Source organism: Gorilla gorilla, chromosome 6 (genome assembly GCF_029281585.2).
Source record: "Gorilla gorilla gorilla isolate KB3781 chromosome 6, NHGRI_mGorGor1-v2.1_pri, whole genome shotgun sequence".
In the NCBI taxonomy this organism is placed as follows: Eukaryota; Metazoa; Chordata; class Mammalia; order Primates; family Hominidae; genus Gorilla; species Gorilla gorilla.
Window position 1 is genome coordinate 43,243,472 of NC_073230.2, and position 20,699 is coordinate 43,264,170.

At 35.7% G+C, this 20,699-nt stretch overlaps 1 protein-coding gene across 3 annotated transcripts in view; it reads left to right on the forward strand.

The window, feature by feature from the left end:
• The window catches only part of SEPTIN7 (septin-7), a 104,417-nt gene that overhangs the window by 14,178 nt on the left and 69,540 nt on the right, over positions 1-20,699 (forward strand). The window contains exons 1-2 of one of the 3 annotated variants that reach the window (XM_055347604.2): positions 16,312-16,415; positions 17,716-17,818. The exons of 1 other annotated variant lie outside the window; for it this stretch is intronic. In XM_055347604.2, the coding sequence (XP_055203579.1) occupies positions 17,809-17,818 (10 nt within the window). In that variant the 5' untranslated portion in view covers positions 16,312-16,415; positions 17,716-17,808. Of the gene's footprint in view, positions 1-16,311; positions 16,416-17,715; positions 17,819-20,699 lie in introns of those variants that run through there. One more of the 3 variants, XM_055347605.2, reaches the window with a different exon arrangement.

Genomic DNA, 20,699 nt, shown 5'->3' on the forward strand with positions numbered 1-20,699 from the left:
TCATCCTTTCACTGTGTACCCATCATTTTTAGGGGTACTTCTTTACTTTCTAGTTCATCTTGTATTTTTCGTGCCTAAGCCTTGGAATCAACCATTGTCCAAGGAGTCCAGCAACCTTTTTTTGAGAGTAGTGATTAAGAACCAAGATCTGGGCACCAGAAGTGCTCATTGCTATTGGGGTGTCACTGCTTCTAGTAGATGTTTTGAACAGACAGAGGTAGGCAATATATGAATTTATATATATACATCTGTATTTTTGTATATGTGTGTAAAAATATTTGCATATGTATACTAAAAACCATGAATTTATACTGGTACATCGATTCCAATCTATTAATGCAGAGTTCAATCTAGCCTTTCTCTTTTCCTTGTAACTCTTTTCTTCAACATTGAGAAACCTGGCTTTCATCTACAATTTATTTACATACTTGGAAAAATCTATTGTACACATAGATGTAACTTCAGAACTATGTAATATGCTTACTTGCTAGAGTATATTTGTGTATGCTTTTTTTGTCTTTAGCCTTATGCAGTACCAATACTGTTAGTTAATATAGTATGCTAATACCTTATGCTAATCAAAATACTTTTTTCCAAAGTTAGTTATATTCTTTTCTGTTCCACCCCCTTCAGTGTCTTCATGTTATTCTTCTGAAATACAATTAGTTTTATTTGTTACTATTTCTTTTCACATCCTGGCTGATTTTGTTTTTTTAATGGGAATATGTGGAAAATTACCATGGTGTTAATAGACTTAGTATTCTTCCCACCTTTCTTTTACCCTGTTCTCATTCTCCTTTTTTCTACCACTTTCCCACACATCGATAGAGGTAATGGATCTCGTCAGTTTCTGATTGATTTTTTGTGAGTATTTTTTTGCACATATGAGAAGATATGTGTGAGAAAGGAGATATAACAATTTATGAAAGGTAGTGTACAGTACATGCTTGTTTTTATCACAGATTTATTGAGATAATTTACATGCCATAAAATATACCCCTTGAAAGCGTGATTTTGTGGTTTTTCGTGTATTCAGAGTTGTGCAACCATTGTCACTGTCAACTTTTAGGACATTTTCATCAGCCCCAAATGAAACTTTGCAGCCATTAATAATCAGTCCCCATCCCTTCTCTTCCCTTGTCCTGGCAACCACTAATTTACTTTCCGTTTCTATGGATTTGTCTATCTTGGACATTTTATGTAAATGAGATCATATAATGTGACTTCTTGTGACTGGCATCTTTCACTTAGCAGTGTTTTCAAGTTTTGTCTGTGTTGTAGCATGTCTCAGTAGTACTTCATTCCATTTTATTGCTGGATATTATTCTGTTGTATATATACTACCATATTTCATTTATCCATTCATTAGTTGATATTTGGGTTGTTTTCTACTTTTTGACTATTATGGATAATGCTGCTGTGAATGCTTTGAGTACAAGCTTTTGTGTGGACCTATAGTTTTCAATTCCCTTAGATATATACCTGAGGATAGAATTGCTGCATCATAGTGTAGTGTAACTCTAGTTTAACTCTATGAAGAACTGCCTAACTGCCAAAGCAGCTGCCTTATTTTACATTTCTGCCAGCAGTGTATGAGAGTTCCAGTTTTTCCACATTCTTGTCCATACTTGTTATTGCCTGTCTTTTAAAACTATCCTACTGGGTGTGAGATGGTATCATTGTGGTTTTAATTTGCATTTCCCTGATGATGTTGAACATCTTTTCATGTGCTTATTGGCAATTTGTACACCTTCTCTGAAGGAATGTCTATTAAAATGCTTTGCTGAGTTTTTAATGAAGTTGTCTTACTACTGTTCAGTTGTAAGAATTCTTCATAGATTCTGGATATAAGTCCTTTATCATATAGAAGACTTGCAAGTAGTTCCTACAATTCCACAGGTTTTTTTTTTTTTTACGTTCTTGATAGTGTTCTGTGAAGTACAAGCATTTTTAATTTTGATGAAGTCCAGTTTATCTACTTATTGCATGTGCTTTTGATGTCATAGTCAAGAAAGCATTTCTAATCCAAGGTCATGAAAATATACCCCTATGTTTTCTAAGAGTTTTATAGTTTTAGACCTCTATGTTTAGGTTTTTGATCCATTTTGAGTTAATTTTTGTGTATGGCATGAGATAGGAGTCATTCTTTTGTATGTGGCTATCCAGTGGTTTCATCACTCATTGTTGAAAAGACTAGTCTTTTTCCATTGTGTAGTCTTGACAACTTCTGTGAAAACAACTGGCCATAAATGTAAGGGTTTTCTTGTGGATTCTCATTTGTTTCTTATTGATCTGTATGTCCTTAATGGCAGTACCACACTGTTTTGATGACTAACTTTGCAGTAAGTTTTGAAATTGGGGAGTGTGAGTCTTCCAACTTTGTTCTGTTTCAAAATTGTTTTGGTTATTCTGGTTCCCTTGAATGTCCATCTGAACTATAGGCTTAGTTTGCTAATTTCTACAAGTAGGCCAACAAGGATGTTGATAGCCATGGTGTTGAACTTGTATATCAATTTGAAGAGTATTGTCGTCTTAACAATATTAACTCTTCTACTCCATTAATGCAAAGTATCTTCTGTTTATTTAGGTCTTCAGTTTTTGTGAACAACATTTTTATAGTTCTCATGTATAAGACTTACATTTCTTTTTGTTAAATTTATTTCTAGGTATTTTATTCTTGATGCTATCACAGATGGAATTTTTTCTTAATTTTTTTATAGAAATGCAATTGATTTTTGTATATTGATCTTATATCATGCAACTTGATTACTTCCTGTAGTGTTTTTTTTTTAGTGGATTCTTTTGGATTTTTAATTTATAAGATCATATTGCCTGCAAATACTACTTACATTACTTTACAATCTAGATGCATTTTATTTCTTTATTTTACCAAATGCCTTTTCTGGAACCTCCAGAACTGTTGATTAGGAGTAGCAATGATAGGCATCTTTGTCTTGTTCTTGATTTTAGAGTGAAAGCATTCAGTCTTTCATCATTGTGGGTTTTCTGAGATGTTCTTTATGAGGTTGAGGTTCCCTTGTATGTCTAGTTTGTTAAGTGTGTTTATCGTTGAAAGAGTGTTGAATTTTTGTCAAATGTGTTTTCTGTGTCTACTGAGATGATTATGTGTTTGTTGTGTGTGGGTTTTAATTTAGTGTATTATTACATTGATTAATTTTCATATGTAAAACCAACATATTCATTCTGGGATATATCCCATTGGTTATGGTGTATAACCCCTTTTTATTGCTGGATTTGGTTTGCTAGTACTTTGTTGATGTTTTTTTCCATCCATATAAGATATTGGTTGGTTGTTTTTACTCGATGTGTTTGGTTTTGGTATCAGAGTAAAACTGGCCTCATAAAATGAGTTGGGAAGTATTTAATCCTCTTCTATTTCTTGGACTAGTTTTTGAAGGATTGTACAACCTTTAAACATTTGATAGAATTTACCGGTGAAGACATCTGGGCATGGGCTTTGTGTAAAGTTGTGTTTTTGCCTTTTTGGGGTGTGTGTGTGTTAGTTATTTTTTGTTACTAATCTATTATAGGTCTATTCAGATTTTCTGTTTCTTCTTGAGTCAGTTTTGGTAGTTTATGTCTTTCTAGGAATTTTTGCATTTCCTCTAGGTTATAATCTGATCTGTTGTCAGCATGGAATTAATTGTTCATAGGTTCCTTTTTATTTCTGAAAGGTTGGTAGTGATTTCCCTTCTTTCATTCCTGATTTTAGTAATTTGAGTGTTCTGGTTTTTTTTTTTCTTGGCCAGTTTAGCTAAGGTTTTGTCAATTTTGTTGATCTTTTCAGTGAACCAACTTGTGGTTTTGTTAATGTTTCTATTTTATGTATTTCATTTATTTCTGCTCAAATAATCATTTGCTCATTTTGTTTTCCCTGTTTTGGGTTTAGTTTGTTCTTTTTCTAGTTTCTTGAGATGGAAGGTTATGATACGAGATCTTTCTTTTTAATATAGGCATTTACAGCTGTAAATTTCCTTCTAAGCACTGATTTAGCTGCATTCAATACATTTTGGTATGTTGTGTTTTTAGTTTCATTCATCTCAAAGTATTTTCCAGTATCCCTTGTGATTTAGTTTTTGACCCATGATTATTAAAGAGTGTAGTGTTTAATTTTCACAAGTGTGTGAATTTTCCAAATTTTTCTCTGCAGTTGATTTCTAACTTCATTCTCTAGTGGATGAAGAATATACTTTGTATGATTTTCAGCCCATTTAAATTGAGACATGTTTTGTGATCTAACATATGGTCTCTTCTGGAGAATATTCCATGTGCCCTTGAGAAGAATGTGTTTTGCTGTTTTTGGGTGGAATGTTGTACAGCTATGTGTTAGGTCTAGTTGGTTTATAGTGTTGTTGAGTCTTCTGCTTCTTTATCATCTGTCTAGTTGTTTTACCCATTATTGAAAGTAGGGTGTTGAAGGTCAGGTATTACTGTTCAATTGTTTTTTTTACCTTTCATTTTCTTAGCTTTGTGCAATTTGGGGACTCTTTTATTAGAGACATACGTGCTTAAAATTGTTCTATCTTCTCAATGGATTGGTCCTTCAGTCAGTATAAAATATCCTTCTTTGTGGTAACAATATGTCTTTTAAGTCTGTGTTTTCTGATATTAGTGTAGCTACTTCAGCTATCTCTTGTTTTCTGTCCTTTTTTTTCAATCTGTTTGTGTTTGTGATTCTGAAACATGTCTCATGTGGGCACCACATAGTTGGACCTTACTTTTAAAAATCCACATAGCCGTTCTTTACCTTTTGATTGGAGTCCTATTATACCTGAAACAGCAAAATACATTAGTTACATTTAATCTAAGTAGTGATATGATTTACACCTGTAATTTTGCTGTTTTCTACATCTTGTCTTTTTTTTTTTTTTTTTTTTGAGACAGGGTCTCACTCTGTCACTCAGGCTGGAGTGCAGTGGCACCATCATAGCTCACTTGGTTGACAGTCTTTTTCTTTCAACATTTGAAATATGTTATCCTTTTGCTTTTGGGCTTCCATGGTTTCTGATAGGATGTCAGCTATTCTTATTTACAGTCTCTTATACATATAGTTACTTCTCATAAGCTGCTTTCAAGATTCTCTGTTTTTGGTTTTTGACAGTTTGGTTATGTGTGGGTCTCTTTGATTTTATCTTATTCAGTTTGTTGAGCTTTTGATGTTGATACTAATGTTTTTCTTCAAATTTGGGAAGTTTTCAGTTTTGTTTCTTCAAATATACATTCTGCCCCTTCCTTCCTAAACCCACCCCTTTTCTCCTTCCCTCCCTTACTTCATGTTTGATTTTGTTCTGTAGGTCTCTGGCTCTGTTCATTTTTCTTTCTTTACTTAAATTGGTTAATGTTACTTAACCCGTTTTCAGGTTTGGTGATTCTTTTTTCTGCAAGCTGCAATCCTTCGTTGAGCTTCTCGAGTGAATACTTTTATTATATTTTTTAACTCCAGGATTTTTTAAAAATTATCTTTTTTGATATTATCTATTTGATGAACATTGTTTTCATACTTGACAGTTTGTTAGACTTTTCTTTAGTTCTTTGAACATATCTAAAATAGCAGGTTTAAAGTATTTGTTTAATGTCTGGGCTTTCTCAGGGACTGTTGCTTTTTTCCCCTGTACGTGGGCCATGCAGTTTTGAGTTTTTTTTGCAAGGCTCATACTTTTCTCTTGAATACTAGACATTTTAAATATTTCAAATAATACAGTGTGGCAGCTCTGGAAATCAGATTCTCCCTTCTCTGCAGGGTTTATTGTTGTTTCTTTTTGTTATTTGCTTAGTTCCTTTTCGAACTAATTCTGTGAAGTTAATTTTTGCCGTATGTTGTCACTGAAGTCTCTGCTTGGTTATCTTAGTGGTCACTTGTGAGTGGGCCTTTAGGAACTACCAGACACATCAAATAATGACAGCACTTTGAGAGTGAGGCTTTGAAAGCATTCCATGATTGTTCTGTTTTTTTCCAGTTGCCACTAGGCTGCTGGTTTTTACTGTGATTGTGTGCTGATGGTTTTCAAGGCTACTGTAGAGGTAGAGAGATGAGAATGGGCAAGTTAAAATGCAAGAGCTGCTGTTTTTACCAAGGCTTAGCCCCTTTTCTTGAATCAGCATTACCTGGATTCCTGCAAGCTTTTAGTTAATTTCCAGAATTTTAAGTTAAGTTGATTTGAACAGTTTGTGTCAGTTTTCTCCTTGCTTTTAATGAAGCAGAATTTTCTGAAGTATTTACTCACCAATTTCTTTGATGTTCTCCTGTGACAAGTGTTTAAGAATGTTTTTCTAGTCAATATATCATTATCTGTCCATGCATATTTTTCTAAAACCTTACTTTTAATGGCTGCCTGGTATTTTAATACATGGAGCTACTGTAATACAATTTTAGTTTCACTTGTCTTTAGAACTCATCAAAAATTGTTACAATTTTTGACTATTATGAGCAGTGCTTTGTTGAATATTCTTTTATCTTAATCATGTATGATTCTCAAGACTATCCATTTCTGGAAGTGGAATTTGTTGAATTTAAGACAATAAAAACTTCAGTTTTTGGTCCACATGGTTAAATTGCCCTTTAAGTAAGTGGTTTAAGTTTATATTCCAAAAGTCATGTAGGAGAATGTCTCTTTTTCCACATCGCCACCCAGTACTGGGCACTAGTACTCACTTTATTATTTTTATTTTTATTTTGAAATGGAGTCTCACTCTGTCATCCAGGCTGAAGTGCAGTGGCACAATCTTAGCTCACTGCAACATCCACCTCTGGGGTTCAGATGATTCTCCTGCCTCAGCCTCCTGAGTAGCTGCGATTACAGGTGCATGCCTGGCTAATTTTTGTGTTTTTAGTAGAGACTGGGTTTCACTATGTTGGCCAGGCTGGTCTCGAACTCCTGACCGACCTCAGATGATCCACTCGCCTCGGCCTCCCAAAGTGCTGGGATTACAGGCGTGAGCCACCGCACCTGGCCTCATTTTATTTTTTTAACTTTTGGAGACAGAGTCTCGCTCTATCGCCCAGGCTGGAGTGTTGTAGCACCATCCTGGCTCACTGCAACCTCTGCCTCCCAGGTTCAAGCAGTTCTCGTGCCTCAGCTTCCTGAGGAGCTGGGACTACCTGGCTAATTTTTTGTATTTTAGTAGAGACAGGATTTCACCATGTTGCCCAGGGTGGTCTTGAACTCCTGAGCTCAGGCAGTCCACCCACCTCAGACTCCCAAAGTGCTAGGATTACAGGAGTGAGCCACCACACTCAGCCTAATACTTATTTTATTTTTTTCTTTTTTTAAGAGATGAGGTTCTATCTAGAGGTGATGGGAGACAGTGACAGATCATCAGGCATTAGATTCTCATAAGGATTGCGCAACCTAGATCCCTTGAATGAACAGTTCACAATAGGGTTCACTCTCCAATGAGAATCTAATGCTGCCGCTGATCTGACAGGTGCCAGAGCTCAGGTGGTAATACGAGAGGCTGGAGATACAGATAAAGCTTCAGTTGCTTGCCCGCCACTTACCTCCTCTTGTGCCGCCCAGTTCCTAACAGGCCACAGACCGCTACCAGTCCATGGCCTGGAAGTTGGGGACCCCTCTACTAGGATATTTATAATTACATATGTGGTTACCTAATATTTCCGTGATACAACACTGGTCTAGATTCTAGGCCATTCTCCTTCAAAAAGAACCTTGCTTCCTTACAGTTTTACTGTTTAGCAGCAGTGTTTTCTACCCCTTCTTAAAATTTTCAACTACCACACCCCTGTTTTGTTCTAATATTAAAGATGACATCTAACACTCAATTTTTCTTTCTGCTCCAAGCTCCATCATCATTCTGGGACATTTTTGGCCCATGTGTAAGACACTTTCAGTAAGTTAGCTTCAGTTTCTTGACTGTGCTTGAGCCATCCTTTTTTTTCTCTCTCTGTCTCATCTCAGAGCCATCCTTTTAATAGCCCTATGGAGGAATGGGTGGGAAGAAAAAATATTTAAAAGTAAAATATTAAAAAAAGAAATAATAATCCTATGGGGCTATCATCTGCAACTTATGTTCCACTTCTAAAATCTTAATTGTATAGTCCATTTTAACCACAACTTACATATATTTATTTATTTTTTCGAGACAGAGTTTCGCTCTTGTTGCCCAGGCTGGAGTACAATGGCGTGATCTTGGCTCACCACAATCTCCACCTCCCAGGCTCAAGGGATTCTCCTGCTTCAGCCTCTCGAGTAGCTGGGATTTCAGGCATGCATCACCACGCCTGGCTAATTTTGTAGTTTTAGTAGAGATGGGGTTTCTCCATGTTGGTCAGGCTGATCTTGAACTCCTGACCTCAGGTGATCTGCCCGCCTCAGCCTCCCAAAGTACTGGGATTACAGGCATGAGCCACCGTGCCCAGCAACTTATTTTTTTACTGTCTTCTTTACTTCCTGCCTTCCATCCTTGATCCTCTCCATTTTCATTCACTGAATTACTTCATCTGTATTTGTCATCTCTCTTGGTCTTGTACTTTTGTGTACCCTTCCTGCAAAGCAAGTTTCAAATGACTCCTACAGCCAGTTTTATTGTACTCAAGTTATGGATTGCTACTGGAGGAAAAGATCACATGGCTTCAGGGATACAGTCAAAGATTTATGGTCTTCAGCCTTAACCAGGTGGACAAAATTGCTTGGATGGCTGTTATGTATTCCTAGTCTCTCTCTCTATTCTTATGGTTGCTGTTTCACATCTTTACTTCTTAAAATCCCCTACTTCTCTTTTTTTTGGGATTTTCAAGTTGTTTTATCTCTGGTACTTAGGGAAAATCTTGTCCTTCATTCCATAAATGTTATCTGTGTCCTTACTTAACTTTGTCTGCTACTTGGTGTTTTCTATTAGCATTCACACAAATAGAACTATCTGCCTTTTTTTTTTTTTTTTAAGTGCTTAAAACTCTTGACCTTGTATTTTCTGGCTGCTATCCTGTTGTTCTTCTCTTCAAAGATAAGCATTAAAAAAATTGCTTATACTCACCTCCTGTAGTTTTTTTTTCTGCTTATTTATTTCCAGTCTGCCTTCTTCCCCTATCTTTCCATTGATGCAGCTTTGAGAGTGGTTTCCAATGACAATAAGTAGATTTTTCTGTATCCTTAGATTGACCACTCCAGAGCATTTGATATAGTTAACCACTTCTTGAGGGGGCTGCTACAGTTGACCTCCTTTGAAATGCTTCTGGGAACTCTTTGATTCTTCTTTTCTCTCAGCTTTTCCTAGGTTTGTTTAGGTGATTATGATGGGATGTTGGTGTTGCTTCTTGGCCTGCTTCCTACTCTGTATGCTGTATTTGGATTCATATCCATGGCCTTGATAGCATTTAAATGTTGATTACTTAAGATATTCATTATCTGTCTAACCTAGATGTTTCTAGCATTTCTAACCTTTATATATACAACTGCCTACTAGACATTGTCTTCCCAAAGTCCACCTTAACTCAGATGATTTCTACTTTTAACAGTTGGTACTCACCATTCATCTTAATTGCTCAAGCCCAAATTAAGAAATCTGAATTTTATCACCCTTCTACAAGTTAGTTACAGAGATCTGTCATTTCATGTCTTTAATATCTAACCTAGCATTGTCCAATAGCAATTTGATGCAAGCCACATATGTAATTAAGCTTTCATAATAACCACATTTAAAAAGTAAAAATAAACAGGTGAAACTAACTTTAGTTTTATATTTTATGTAATTGGGATATCTAAAATTTTATTTCAACATGCAATCAGTATAAAATTATTAATAAGATATTTTTGATTCTTATACTGTCTTTAAAATATGATATTTTACACTTACAGTGCATCTTAATTCAGACTAGCTACATTTCGAGTACTCAGTAGCCACATGTAGCTAGTGGCTACCTTAATGGCTAGTAGAGTTCTAACCTATATTTCTCTTTATCCTTACTGCCTCTATCTTGGTTCAAGCCTTTATTTTTCCCCTGAGCAGCTGGAGCAGCTCTTGGGATTACTACCATTTTCTCCTCCAGTTCATTGTCAGTATTCTTGTCAGTAGTAATTTTCTAAAGTATGAATGTGACTCTGCATGTGAATTCATGTGATTGTGCATTCCTCTTTGTATCTTTAATGTTCTTCCTAAGCTTTCAAGATGAAGTCTAAGTTCCTAAATATGGCCAACAAAGTCCTTCCTCATCTGACTTTTGCTTAACTTTCCTAAGCTATAGTTCCTTGATCCTAAAAATGAGTCGTATTGAACTGTTTGTAGTTCCTATAAGGAACCATACTCTCTTCTTGCTTTTGGGCCTTTGCAGTTAATAACTCAACTGACTGAGACCCATATTCTCCAGCTCCCACCCTCATCTCTCATCAAATTAAGGTCTACTAGTCAGTCCTTCAATATCTAAAGGATCTAATCCCAGGATAGGATGAAACACCCTTCCTTGTTTGCTCTCATATATCCTTCTGTGCTTTCCTGTATCAGAGCATTTATCACTGAATTATTTTAATTGTCCTCTAGCGTATCTCACCTCCCTATTAGATTCTTAGCTTCTTGAGCAGGGATCTTGTTTTTATTAGCTTTTATATTCCTATTTACTAGAACACACATATATGCTTGGCATATTGTAAGTATGTTGAATGAATGAGTGAAGGAATGAGGTAAGTCTAGGAAGTTAAGATCTGAACTCTAAGTTCAGAGCAAAGAAAAATTGATTTAAATTTTAAGTTATCTCATTCTTGTATGTATTTATAGAGTTAAATATTAGAATCTTTTTAACAGATTAACTGAGAATCCAGAATAGGGTTAAGAAAATAAAAGTTGGTTCTGTCAGTACCCAGTTGTTCATATCAGTAAAAAGAGGAGAGCTGGGGGCATGCTAAATAGGTTATGAACCTTTAAAATAGTTGAGGGATGAGGAACATAAAAACTGATATTTAGGACATGCCTATGTAATCTTGTAATATTTTAGTTTTCATATTATATTAAATCTAGAATCTAGGCATTTTTAGACCAGTTATACTTAAAATATTTAAAACATTTAAATGGCAAATGAATTTCTTTAACTTTTCCCTTAGGCTGTATGAGAGATGGTAGGAATTTGACTAAGCAAGTACCAGACACATATCTGTGTATGATATAAGGCTTTTGTTAGGAATACTAAGGAGTTGAGAAGTAAACTTCTGCATTAATATCTTTTCCTTTTGTAGTCTGTGGTTGTTTTTCATATTTAGAATTACTTACACTTTAGGAGAAACATACTTCGTCAGTGTGTAAAACAATATGCTATATATATGTATATTTATATATACATATATATTTTAAAATCCAAAGGGAGGCAGATTGAAGTTATTTAGAAAAGATAAATGGTTATTTTTGAAATATAAAGTTACTAATGTAAACCTTGGATTTTTGTAGCCTGATGTTTAAACTGCAAATAGAATTTGGGTGTGTTAAGGTAATTTGAGGTGCGCATTATAATCCCTAATCATTTTAGTTTTTTATTAAACATCTCATTTTGTAATGATATTGGGAAGTTGAAGGTTTGTAGTTCCTTCTAGGGTTGTTTTTCTCAAATTCTGATTTTTATTAGGCTTCCGTTCTGTTACAAACTCCCCTTGATCAATTTTTTGTTGTTACTAAAAAGCATATTTAATAGTTTTCAAAATAAGCTGCTGCTTTTTTCTCTTGGAAAATTTTTATCTACTGGAAAATTTGTTGAAAATTAGTATTCAGAGCTTTAAAAATGGTAATGGCATTTTAGATAGCAAGATTTGGGTAACTTTGGAATAGGAACAAATGGCAAGAGAACGTAAAGAATTCTTAAAGAATTTCAGTAATCTATCTATTAGAACTTGTTTGAAGCGTGCTGTTACTTGAATATATTTGTGCTGAACTTATGTAACCTTAGAAGGAAGGTTAGAACTAAGTTACCGGATATTGTATTTAAGTTTATTTTTCCATCAAACAGTGGAGTTACTGTAGTTTGATTTTTCTTAACTATGCTTTTAACATACAGATTTAACATCTAAAAGATTTTGTAAAGCATATCTAGCAGATACGCTTTTAGAAAAGATTATTTGATAAATGTTTCTTCTTAAATGACTAATGTTTGAAATCAAGGAATACTTTAAAGACCTAGGGGTATTTTTGTAGAAGCTTGGGTGAATATACTTTTATTTATACATACTTATAAATGCCACAATTGTATCACTCACATCTATAAATAATGTTTCCTTATCCCGAGATATTTCACACTGGCACTGTGAACATTTGTGCAGGAAAAGAATCAGTGGGTGGTTAAGTCTTTTGAATTACAGACTATGGTTGATTTTAGAATTTAGGGTATGGAAAAATTCTTATGAGATATGACAAGTCTATATGTTTTAATCGACCAGTATTAAATTTTTTATTTTTTTTGAGACAGAGTCTTGCTCTGTCATCCAGGTTGGAGTGCAGTGGCGCGATCTCCACTCACTGCAACGTTTGCCTCCCAGGTTCAAGTGATTCTCCTGCCTCAGCCTCCAGAGTAGCTGGGACTACAGGTGTGCGCCACTATGCCCAGCTAATTTTTGTATTTTTAGTAGAGACAGGGTTTCACCATGTTGGCCAGGCAGGTCTCGAACTCCTGACTTCAAGAGACCTGCCCGCCTCGGTCTCCCAAAATGCTGGGATTACAGGCTGGAGCCATTATGCCCGGCCAAATTATTAGTATATTTTCTAAATAGTATTTGTACTAGGTAGCTTCAGAGCCATATTTTTGTATCTGATAGGACACTTCTATACGAATTTTGGGATGATATGTTTTTAGCCAAACCCATGTTTTATCTTTGTACAGAGTTTCTTCCTCAGAAGACGTTTTCCTGAAAGAGTAGTCATTCAGATTTTTAAAATATCTACTGTGTGTCAGCACTTTGCTAAGAACATAGAGATAAATATGACACGGTTCTCTCCCTCTGGGAAATCAGTCATATGGGGGAACTGACAAAATGTTTAAAATAATTTTATTTTAAAAAATAAAGTTATTTATTATAATAATTACGTGCAAATAATTGTCTACTGTAAATCATCCTAGTTACTCTTCTTTGTCACCATGTTATTGAGACTGCTCTTATTTTTTAAGTTACCAGTGACCTTATTTCCAAATTTTATCAGTATGTCTGTTTCTGTAATGGTATCTTTCTCTGTAGCATTCAGCATAGTTAAATGAATCCTCCATCCCTGAGATGATCTTGGTTTTCTTCCTGTCTCCACTGACTGATCTTTCTCTGCTCCAGGGCTTTGCCTCGACCCCCTTCTTCTTTTTTTTGAGACTGGAGTTTCTCTCGTTGCCCAGGCTGGAGTGCAGTGGCACGATCTCAGCTCACTGCAACCTCTGCTTCCCAGGTTCAAGCGATTTTTTGTCTCAGCATCCCAAGTAGCTGGGACTGCTACAGGCACGTGCCACCAAGTCTGGCCCATTTTTGTATTTTTAGTAGAGATGGGGTTTCACCATGTTGGCCAAGATGTTCTCCATCTCCTGACCTTGTGATCCACCCGCCTTGGTCTCCCAAAGTGCTAGGATTACAGGCATGAGCCACCGTGCCCTGCCGACCTCCTGTTTATCTATAGCCTGTCTTTGGGAATCCAATCCTTTTTCAATAGTATCTGTATGGCGATGATTCCTAAATCTATATTTTCAGCACCAACCAACCATGAAATTTCTCACTCTGTTGTCCAGGCTGGAGTGTAGTGGCATGATCACAGCTCACTGAGGCCTCAACCTCCTGGGCTAAAGCAATCCTCTCGCCTTGGCCTCCCAAAGTTTGGAATTACAAGCATGAACCGCTCTGGATGGCTGAGAGCTATCTTTAAAACAGTAATCAGGTCACTTGCCTATGAAAAACTCTCTAGTGTCTTCCTATCATGCCTAAAATAACATCCATATACTTCCTACTTTGGCTGAGTCCCAAATGATCAGGCCCCTGCTTGCCTCCCTCACCTCATTTCCTATCACTCATCCCCTTGTCCACTACTTCACTTCATTATAGTTCATGGACCTTCTTTTTTTTTTTTTTTTTTTTTTTTTTTGGAGACGGAGTCTCGCCCTGTAACCCAGGCAGGAGTGCAATGGCATGATCTTGGCTCACTGCAGCTTCCACCCCCTAGGCAGGTTCAGGCCATTCTCCTGCCTCAGCCTCCCGAATGGCTGGGATTACAGGCACACATTGTCAATCCCGGCTAATTTTTTGTATTTTTTAGTAGAGATGGGGTTTCACCATGTTGCCCAGGCTGGTCTCAAACTCCTGACCTCAGGCAATCCACCTGTCTCGGCTTTCTTTTTACTCTTGGAAATACCAAGTTCATCCCCACTTTAGGGCCTACCCCTTTGCCTGGAATGGTTTCCCGCTTTTCACAATTTTAAAATAATACTGTGTGCCAAAGACTGTTCTTGTTGCTAAGGATAAAGCAGTGAATAAGAGACAAGGGCAGACCCTGAGGCATTTTTGTTATACCTCTTATCTGATGAGTTCCTTCAAGGTGCAGTCTAAAATACTGTATTCTTTGAAACTACTGCTGCAACTTGCTCTCAGTAGCTTCCTTTTTTGATGTACCATTTATGTAATTCATTCAGTCTCTGCGTTGATGGAGCTTACATTGCTGGCAGGGTGGAGGTCACAGTAAACAAGTTGGGTAAAATGTATGTGGGATAATGGCAAGAGCTAAGAAGAAGCATACAGCAGGCAGCAAAGTGCTAAGGTGAGGAGTGGGGTCGTAATTTTAAATAAGGTGATTAGGGCAGGCCTTTTTGAAGGTGACATTTGAGTAATAAAAATAATCTGTGGCTGGGCTCGGTGGCTTACGCCTGTAATCCCAGCACTTTGGGAGGCCAAGGCGGGTGGATCATGAGGTCAGGAGTTCAAGACCAGCCTGGCCAAGATGGTGAAACCCCATCTCTACTAAAAATACAAAAATTAGCCGGGTGTGGTGGCACATGCCTGTAATCCCAGCTACTTGGGAGGCTGAGGCAGGGAATTGCTTGAACCTCGGAGAGAGGTTGCAGTGAGCCGAGATCGCGCCACTGACCCCCAGCCTGGGCAACACAGTGAAATTCTGTCTCAAAAAAAAAAAAAAAAAAAAACTATTCCAAATAAAAAAAGCAACAAGTGCAAAAGCCATGAAGTGAAAGTATGCACTGTATGTTTTGGGGGTAGTTAGGGATTCAGTGTTGGGGAAAGTGAAGTGAGCAGGGGGAGGAAGTGTAGCAGGAGATGAGGCCAGAAGTAAGAGTAGAGCCAGATCTTGCTAGGCTTTGTTGGCTAGTGGCTTTCATTGGTACACATTGGAACTACGTGAGGAGCTTTAAAAAATACCGATGGATGGGTTTCGCTTGCAGAGATTAATGTAATTGATCTGGAGGTGCAGCTGGGACATTAGGATTTTATAAAAGCTCCCCCAAGTGATTCTAAGATGCTGCTAAGGTAGAGAAACGCTGTAGGCCATCATTGGGACTTCGGCTTTTACTTTTGAGGAAGTTCGGAAGTCATTGGATGATTTTGTCATGGAATAATTTTGTAATTAACTTTAAAACTGGGGTTTTGTTTATTACATTTAATTACCTTAACTATAAAATGGACTCCAGTTGTTTGAAGTGGGTTGTGATATAACTCATAGATTTGTATCAGTATAAAAATGCACACTTTTCACAGTTTGGCCAAGGATTATCTATTTTATTTTCTGTGCTTCATTAGTTGCCTTTCAGTTTTCACAGTTCACATATGTCTCCTCTTTCCATCTGTTTCTGCTTATCATCTTTAGCTTCCTTCCTTTTCCTGTATCTAAATGTCTACATTTCTTTAAATTCTGGACTTCAGTTTAATTAATAGAACTTGAAATACAGCATTGTATAAAAAGGTTTTAACCAAAACATTTGCATTTGTCTGATCTGAGCTGTCTTAATCCAGTGACTGACAAAGCAAAATTGCATGAAATTTACATTTTTTTTCTTCTTGTAATTTAAAACTTGGTTCCTGTATACCTTCCTGGAACTTTATACTTTTGTATCTTTTCTACCATTTCTGTAAAACCTCAACTGCAGGGTGCAATAATGGGCCTTATTTTCTATATTACAGCAGGACAGTTGCTGAAAATGGGTTTAAACTCACTGGCATTATATCCCACACAAAAATATATTACTTTGACGTGTTTAGAAAAAAGTCTGCCTTTAATTTCTTTGTAGTTTACCTCTAATTTGTTGAGTTACATGTAAGTAACTTTTTTTTCCCCTCTGTCTTTTGCTGTGTTTCAATGGATTTGCCTCTCCTGTTTGGACTGAATATGTCATTACAATTCTTGGAATTCTTTGTTTACTGTTCCTCTGTGGATTTCTTCTGTTGGAATCTGGAACACTGGAATGATGGAAATGTGTTCTTTACAAAGTAGCTGTGAGTATACTACATAATTTATACAGAGATTTTTTTCAGTCTCAGTTAACTTAAATTTAATTTACAGTTGGATGAAATATGAGCCAAGGAAACCTTAGGTTTAATGCATATTTCTAACTCCACTCATAGCAGACTTTCAAATATTTGACTTAAAAATGTTAGATTCTGATTAGTCTCCTAATTATTATGTTTATAGTTAGCTTTTCATTTTAATGGGCTTCGTTTTTAAAATTTGGCTTAAGAATTAGTTTTATGAAATGAACAAAAGAGCCAAAGATTATGGATGGAATATTTAGCTACATGACTAGTAAACATTGTAGACTTCTGTTCTTTGTTAAATCCAAATGTATTGAATTGATGTTTTGATCCCATGAGTGCTTTTTAAATGAGAATTTAAATGTGGCAGAAACTTTTAAGAGAATGTGTGCCTCTTTTTGCTATTTTTTAATGTTGAGATAAGACTACCTCCAAAGTAAAATTAACCAATGAGACTCTGCTTGTTCAAATAGTCTTAACTATGGACAGCATTTCTCACCCATGGGTAAGTTAGAAGTCAGACTTATTTACTACACCAATTTGGAAGTAGATTTCTTTCAGTTACTGACAAAACTGTTGTTGAGGTCATCTAGGAATAAAAAACCAATAGAAAATGAAGTTATAAGTTACTTTAAAACCTGGATAAACCTGAAGATAAAGGCAGTAGGATCATGTGAAACCTTGAAGTGACAAAATTGGACGTGGCATAACAGCTTGAATGATACTGTAGCTGGTTGACACTGATCACAAGAGCCTTCAAGAGTTTATTTTTTAAAATTGCTTTAAATTCAACATTTTGATTTCATTTCATAAGAAGACAAATTTCAAGAATCTCATACCTGTGGTATAATTAGTCAGTGTGATCAAAGGAGATAATTAAAAAGGATTCTTAATATGATATGAAGGGGATTTGAATTTTTTTATTGTGAAGAATCCTTTGTTATTTTGCTTTTTTAGTTGGTTGGTCAATCATCTTGTTACTAACTACTGTCAATTGAAATCTTTGCTCTGAGGCAGGTTTTCTAAATTTTTATTTCATTCCCTTGGATTTTTATAATTAACCATTATATTGTCAGTCAACTCATGCTCAAATAATTTTGTCCGTTTAAGAATTGATAGTTTTATTGATAATGCCATGGAAGTAGTTTGATTTGCTGTGAATAATAGTATAATTTTCTAAAATACGTTAATGAAGGGAATTTGAAAGTGTGATTGAATAGTACTGTCGATACATGAATAACTTGGCCCTTTTTGCTTTTGTCAGCAACAGAAGAACCTTGAAGGCTATGTGGGATTTGCCAATCTCCCAAATCAAGTATACAGAAAATCGGTGAAGAGAGGTTTTGAATTCACGCTTATGGTAGTGGGTAAGATATGATTTCTTACTAAAATGGAACTTTGGTTTAAGTTTTAAACGTTAGTCAACTCTGAATAGGTTTAAGAAAACACTGGCACAGATATCTACAGTGAGCGTATCTTTGTTGTATTTTCTCTTATGTGCATACATTTTAAAATTTAACTCAGTGGCATAATGGGATTTATGTCTTCTTGCCTCTTATTTTAAGGTAGAAACTACAAGTTGAGAAATGGTGGGTGATAGTGTTGGAGTGGAACTCTAGAGAAGTTATCTTCAATTCATAGTGCTACAAAAGAAAATAGCATCTGGTGGTTACTTACTACTCCAGGATAGTTTTGTTTTCTGGCTTATATGCTATAGTGGAGTATCATATAAGCATTTAACTTAATGTGCTCTGAATTTTGAAAAGAAAGGTAGGATAGAGGATCATAATAATGCAGTTGATTACCCTTGGAATTCATTAATTGAATGTAAGCACTGGAATGAGTAAAATATGACTCTCCTGGTTCTCTAATTCAGTCTCAGTTTTCTTTTGTGTTTTATTCCATGAACACATTACCCTGCCTATAGTCCATTTGAAAATACTGTTAAGGATAATTTTGACTGTAGGTTGGTAGCATCATTATTAAATATGAAGAAACACACTGTCTTTCCCATCTATAAGATTAGTTATCTTCAATGACAGTCTTACTCTTAAATGACTATATAGTATTTTCACCTCATATAGGCTGACTTTAGAACCTAAGTTACGAATATTGTATAGTGTAACTTTGTTGTATTTCTCTTATTTAAGAAGGTGAATTGCAGGGTAGTGGATTAGCTATCCTTAACAAAGAAAGTTGAGTTGATGCTGGACTTTTTAGGTAGTATACATTTTTGTTAACTATGTTTCAACATCTAGTATTTTTATTTTGGTGCTGAATTAGGTTAATTGAACTAGCTGTGAAATACTCCTTTATTGGGAGGTAGAATATTTTATCTACTGACTGCAATATTTTACCTGTTGGTCAGTTTTTGGCTCTTTGGAAGTTGTATACATCGTCAGAGTTCACAGTTAAAACAGGTACAGAATTTGCAAATTTGATACTTTATAGCATTGGTTACCTTGTCTATGTATCTCTTGTTGAGTAGAAGTATAGTATATCTAGCTTGCAAACTGCTGCTGTGGAGTAGAGGTGGGTCTAGATAGAGGGATAAAATAATGCAGAGCATACCTTTTCTTCTTTAGGTTGGTAACATCATCATTATATGAAGAAACACTGTATCTTACCTTTACATATGTAATATTAATAATCTCAAGTGACAAACTGTAGACAAATACAATTTTTTCACTTACGGGAAAACCTCCTAGGTCCATTAGGAGAACTGTAACAATTAAAAAAATTTCCTTTGACTTTAGAATTTTTGTTTAAAGAATTACTTTTTAAACTATACTTAGTAGGATAATGTCTGGTGATCAAGGCCAGAGAGTTGATTTAAAATCTCTGTGGCATTTTTCCAAATGAAAAAAATCAAATAGTCATCTGATTTTGATTTTTAGAGGAAATATTCAGTCTCTAGATGTATATTACTTATTAGCTTTTCTAATTAATCCCTTTGTGAAATGCAGCTTTTCTTTTTTCTCTTCCTAATGATAAGACTTCAGCTGAGGCCAAAGAAAAATAGGTGTTAATATCCTTACTTTCAAGTGTTAATATCCTTACTCTGTTTTCCCACTGAGCCTTGAACATTGTTTAATTAACTACATTTGAATAGATATATTGAGTGCAGGTATTAAACATTTTCATCTATATAGGTGTAGTGCCTAATACATAGTCACTTTCTAAGTATCTAATCACTTAGTATCTAATATGTTGATTTATTTTTCAGATTTTAGGCTGACTCTAACAGCATCATTTGCAAATCATAGAAAGCTGAAACCAACCTTGCTTTTATATTCTTGACTTAAAAACTTTCAGCTATTCCTTATGAGCTAAATCCTTATTTTTGGGATCTAAACTCAGAATAAATTTGGCTTCCACATTACGACAGTTCATTTACAACTTACACATTGATATCAACTGAGAGTCTGTAACAGATTTTTTTTTTTATTAAACTCTGTACTTTGTTGGAAAACGTTTAATAATCTTGCTTCATAAGCAATGTTTATTGAGTACTTGCTCGAGTGACTTATTTGTATCAAAGAAGCATGCTGTGTATTCCCATATTTTCTGTCTTAAAGGAGCTTCTGATTTATATGACAAGATAAACCACATAGAAATATGAGTCAGTAGAATCATACAAAAGTTAAGAGCCATAGAAGTTTAAGGGTATAGGACAGTTTGCCTCAGTTGGAGATTATTATTGCCTTCTTTTGAAAAGGGAGGCATTAGGACAAATTTTTGAAGGATAGAATTGGGGCCAAGATTGAAGGAGCAGTCCTGTTGGGGGAAATAATAGCCATCATTTACATAACTTTTTTATGTGCCAGGTAATGTTTTCAGTACTTTATGGGCATTATCTGCTAACTCACGATTCTTACAACAGCCCTATGAAGTAGGTATTGTTATCCCATTTTGGAGCTGAAGAAACTGAGGCATAGAGAGATTAGGTTACTTGCCCATGGTTACATTGCTAGGAGATGGCAGAACCAAACCCAGTCTACTGCTCAGTTAGTCTGGGATGTTCTTAACCACCATGCAGAGGCTAATCTAGGGATACTGGGTATAGTGCAGTGTTTATAAGAGTACATCCAATATGCCTTGAACTTAGATGAATTCAGTGAAAGAGAGAATGAATGAGAATGAGAACTAGAGAACTTAAATAGTACAAGTACTTTTTCCTGTTATTCCACTGGAATGAGCATCTGGCCTAGAGTGGGTGTGAAGTGGGAGAGGTGCATTTGCTATTCT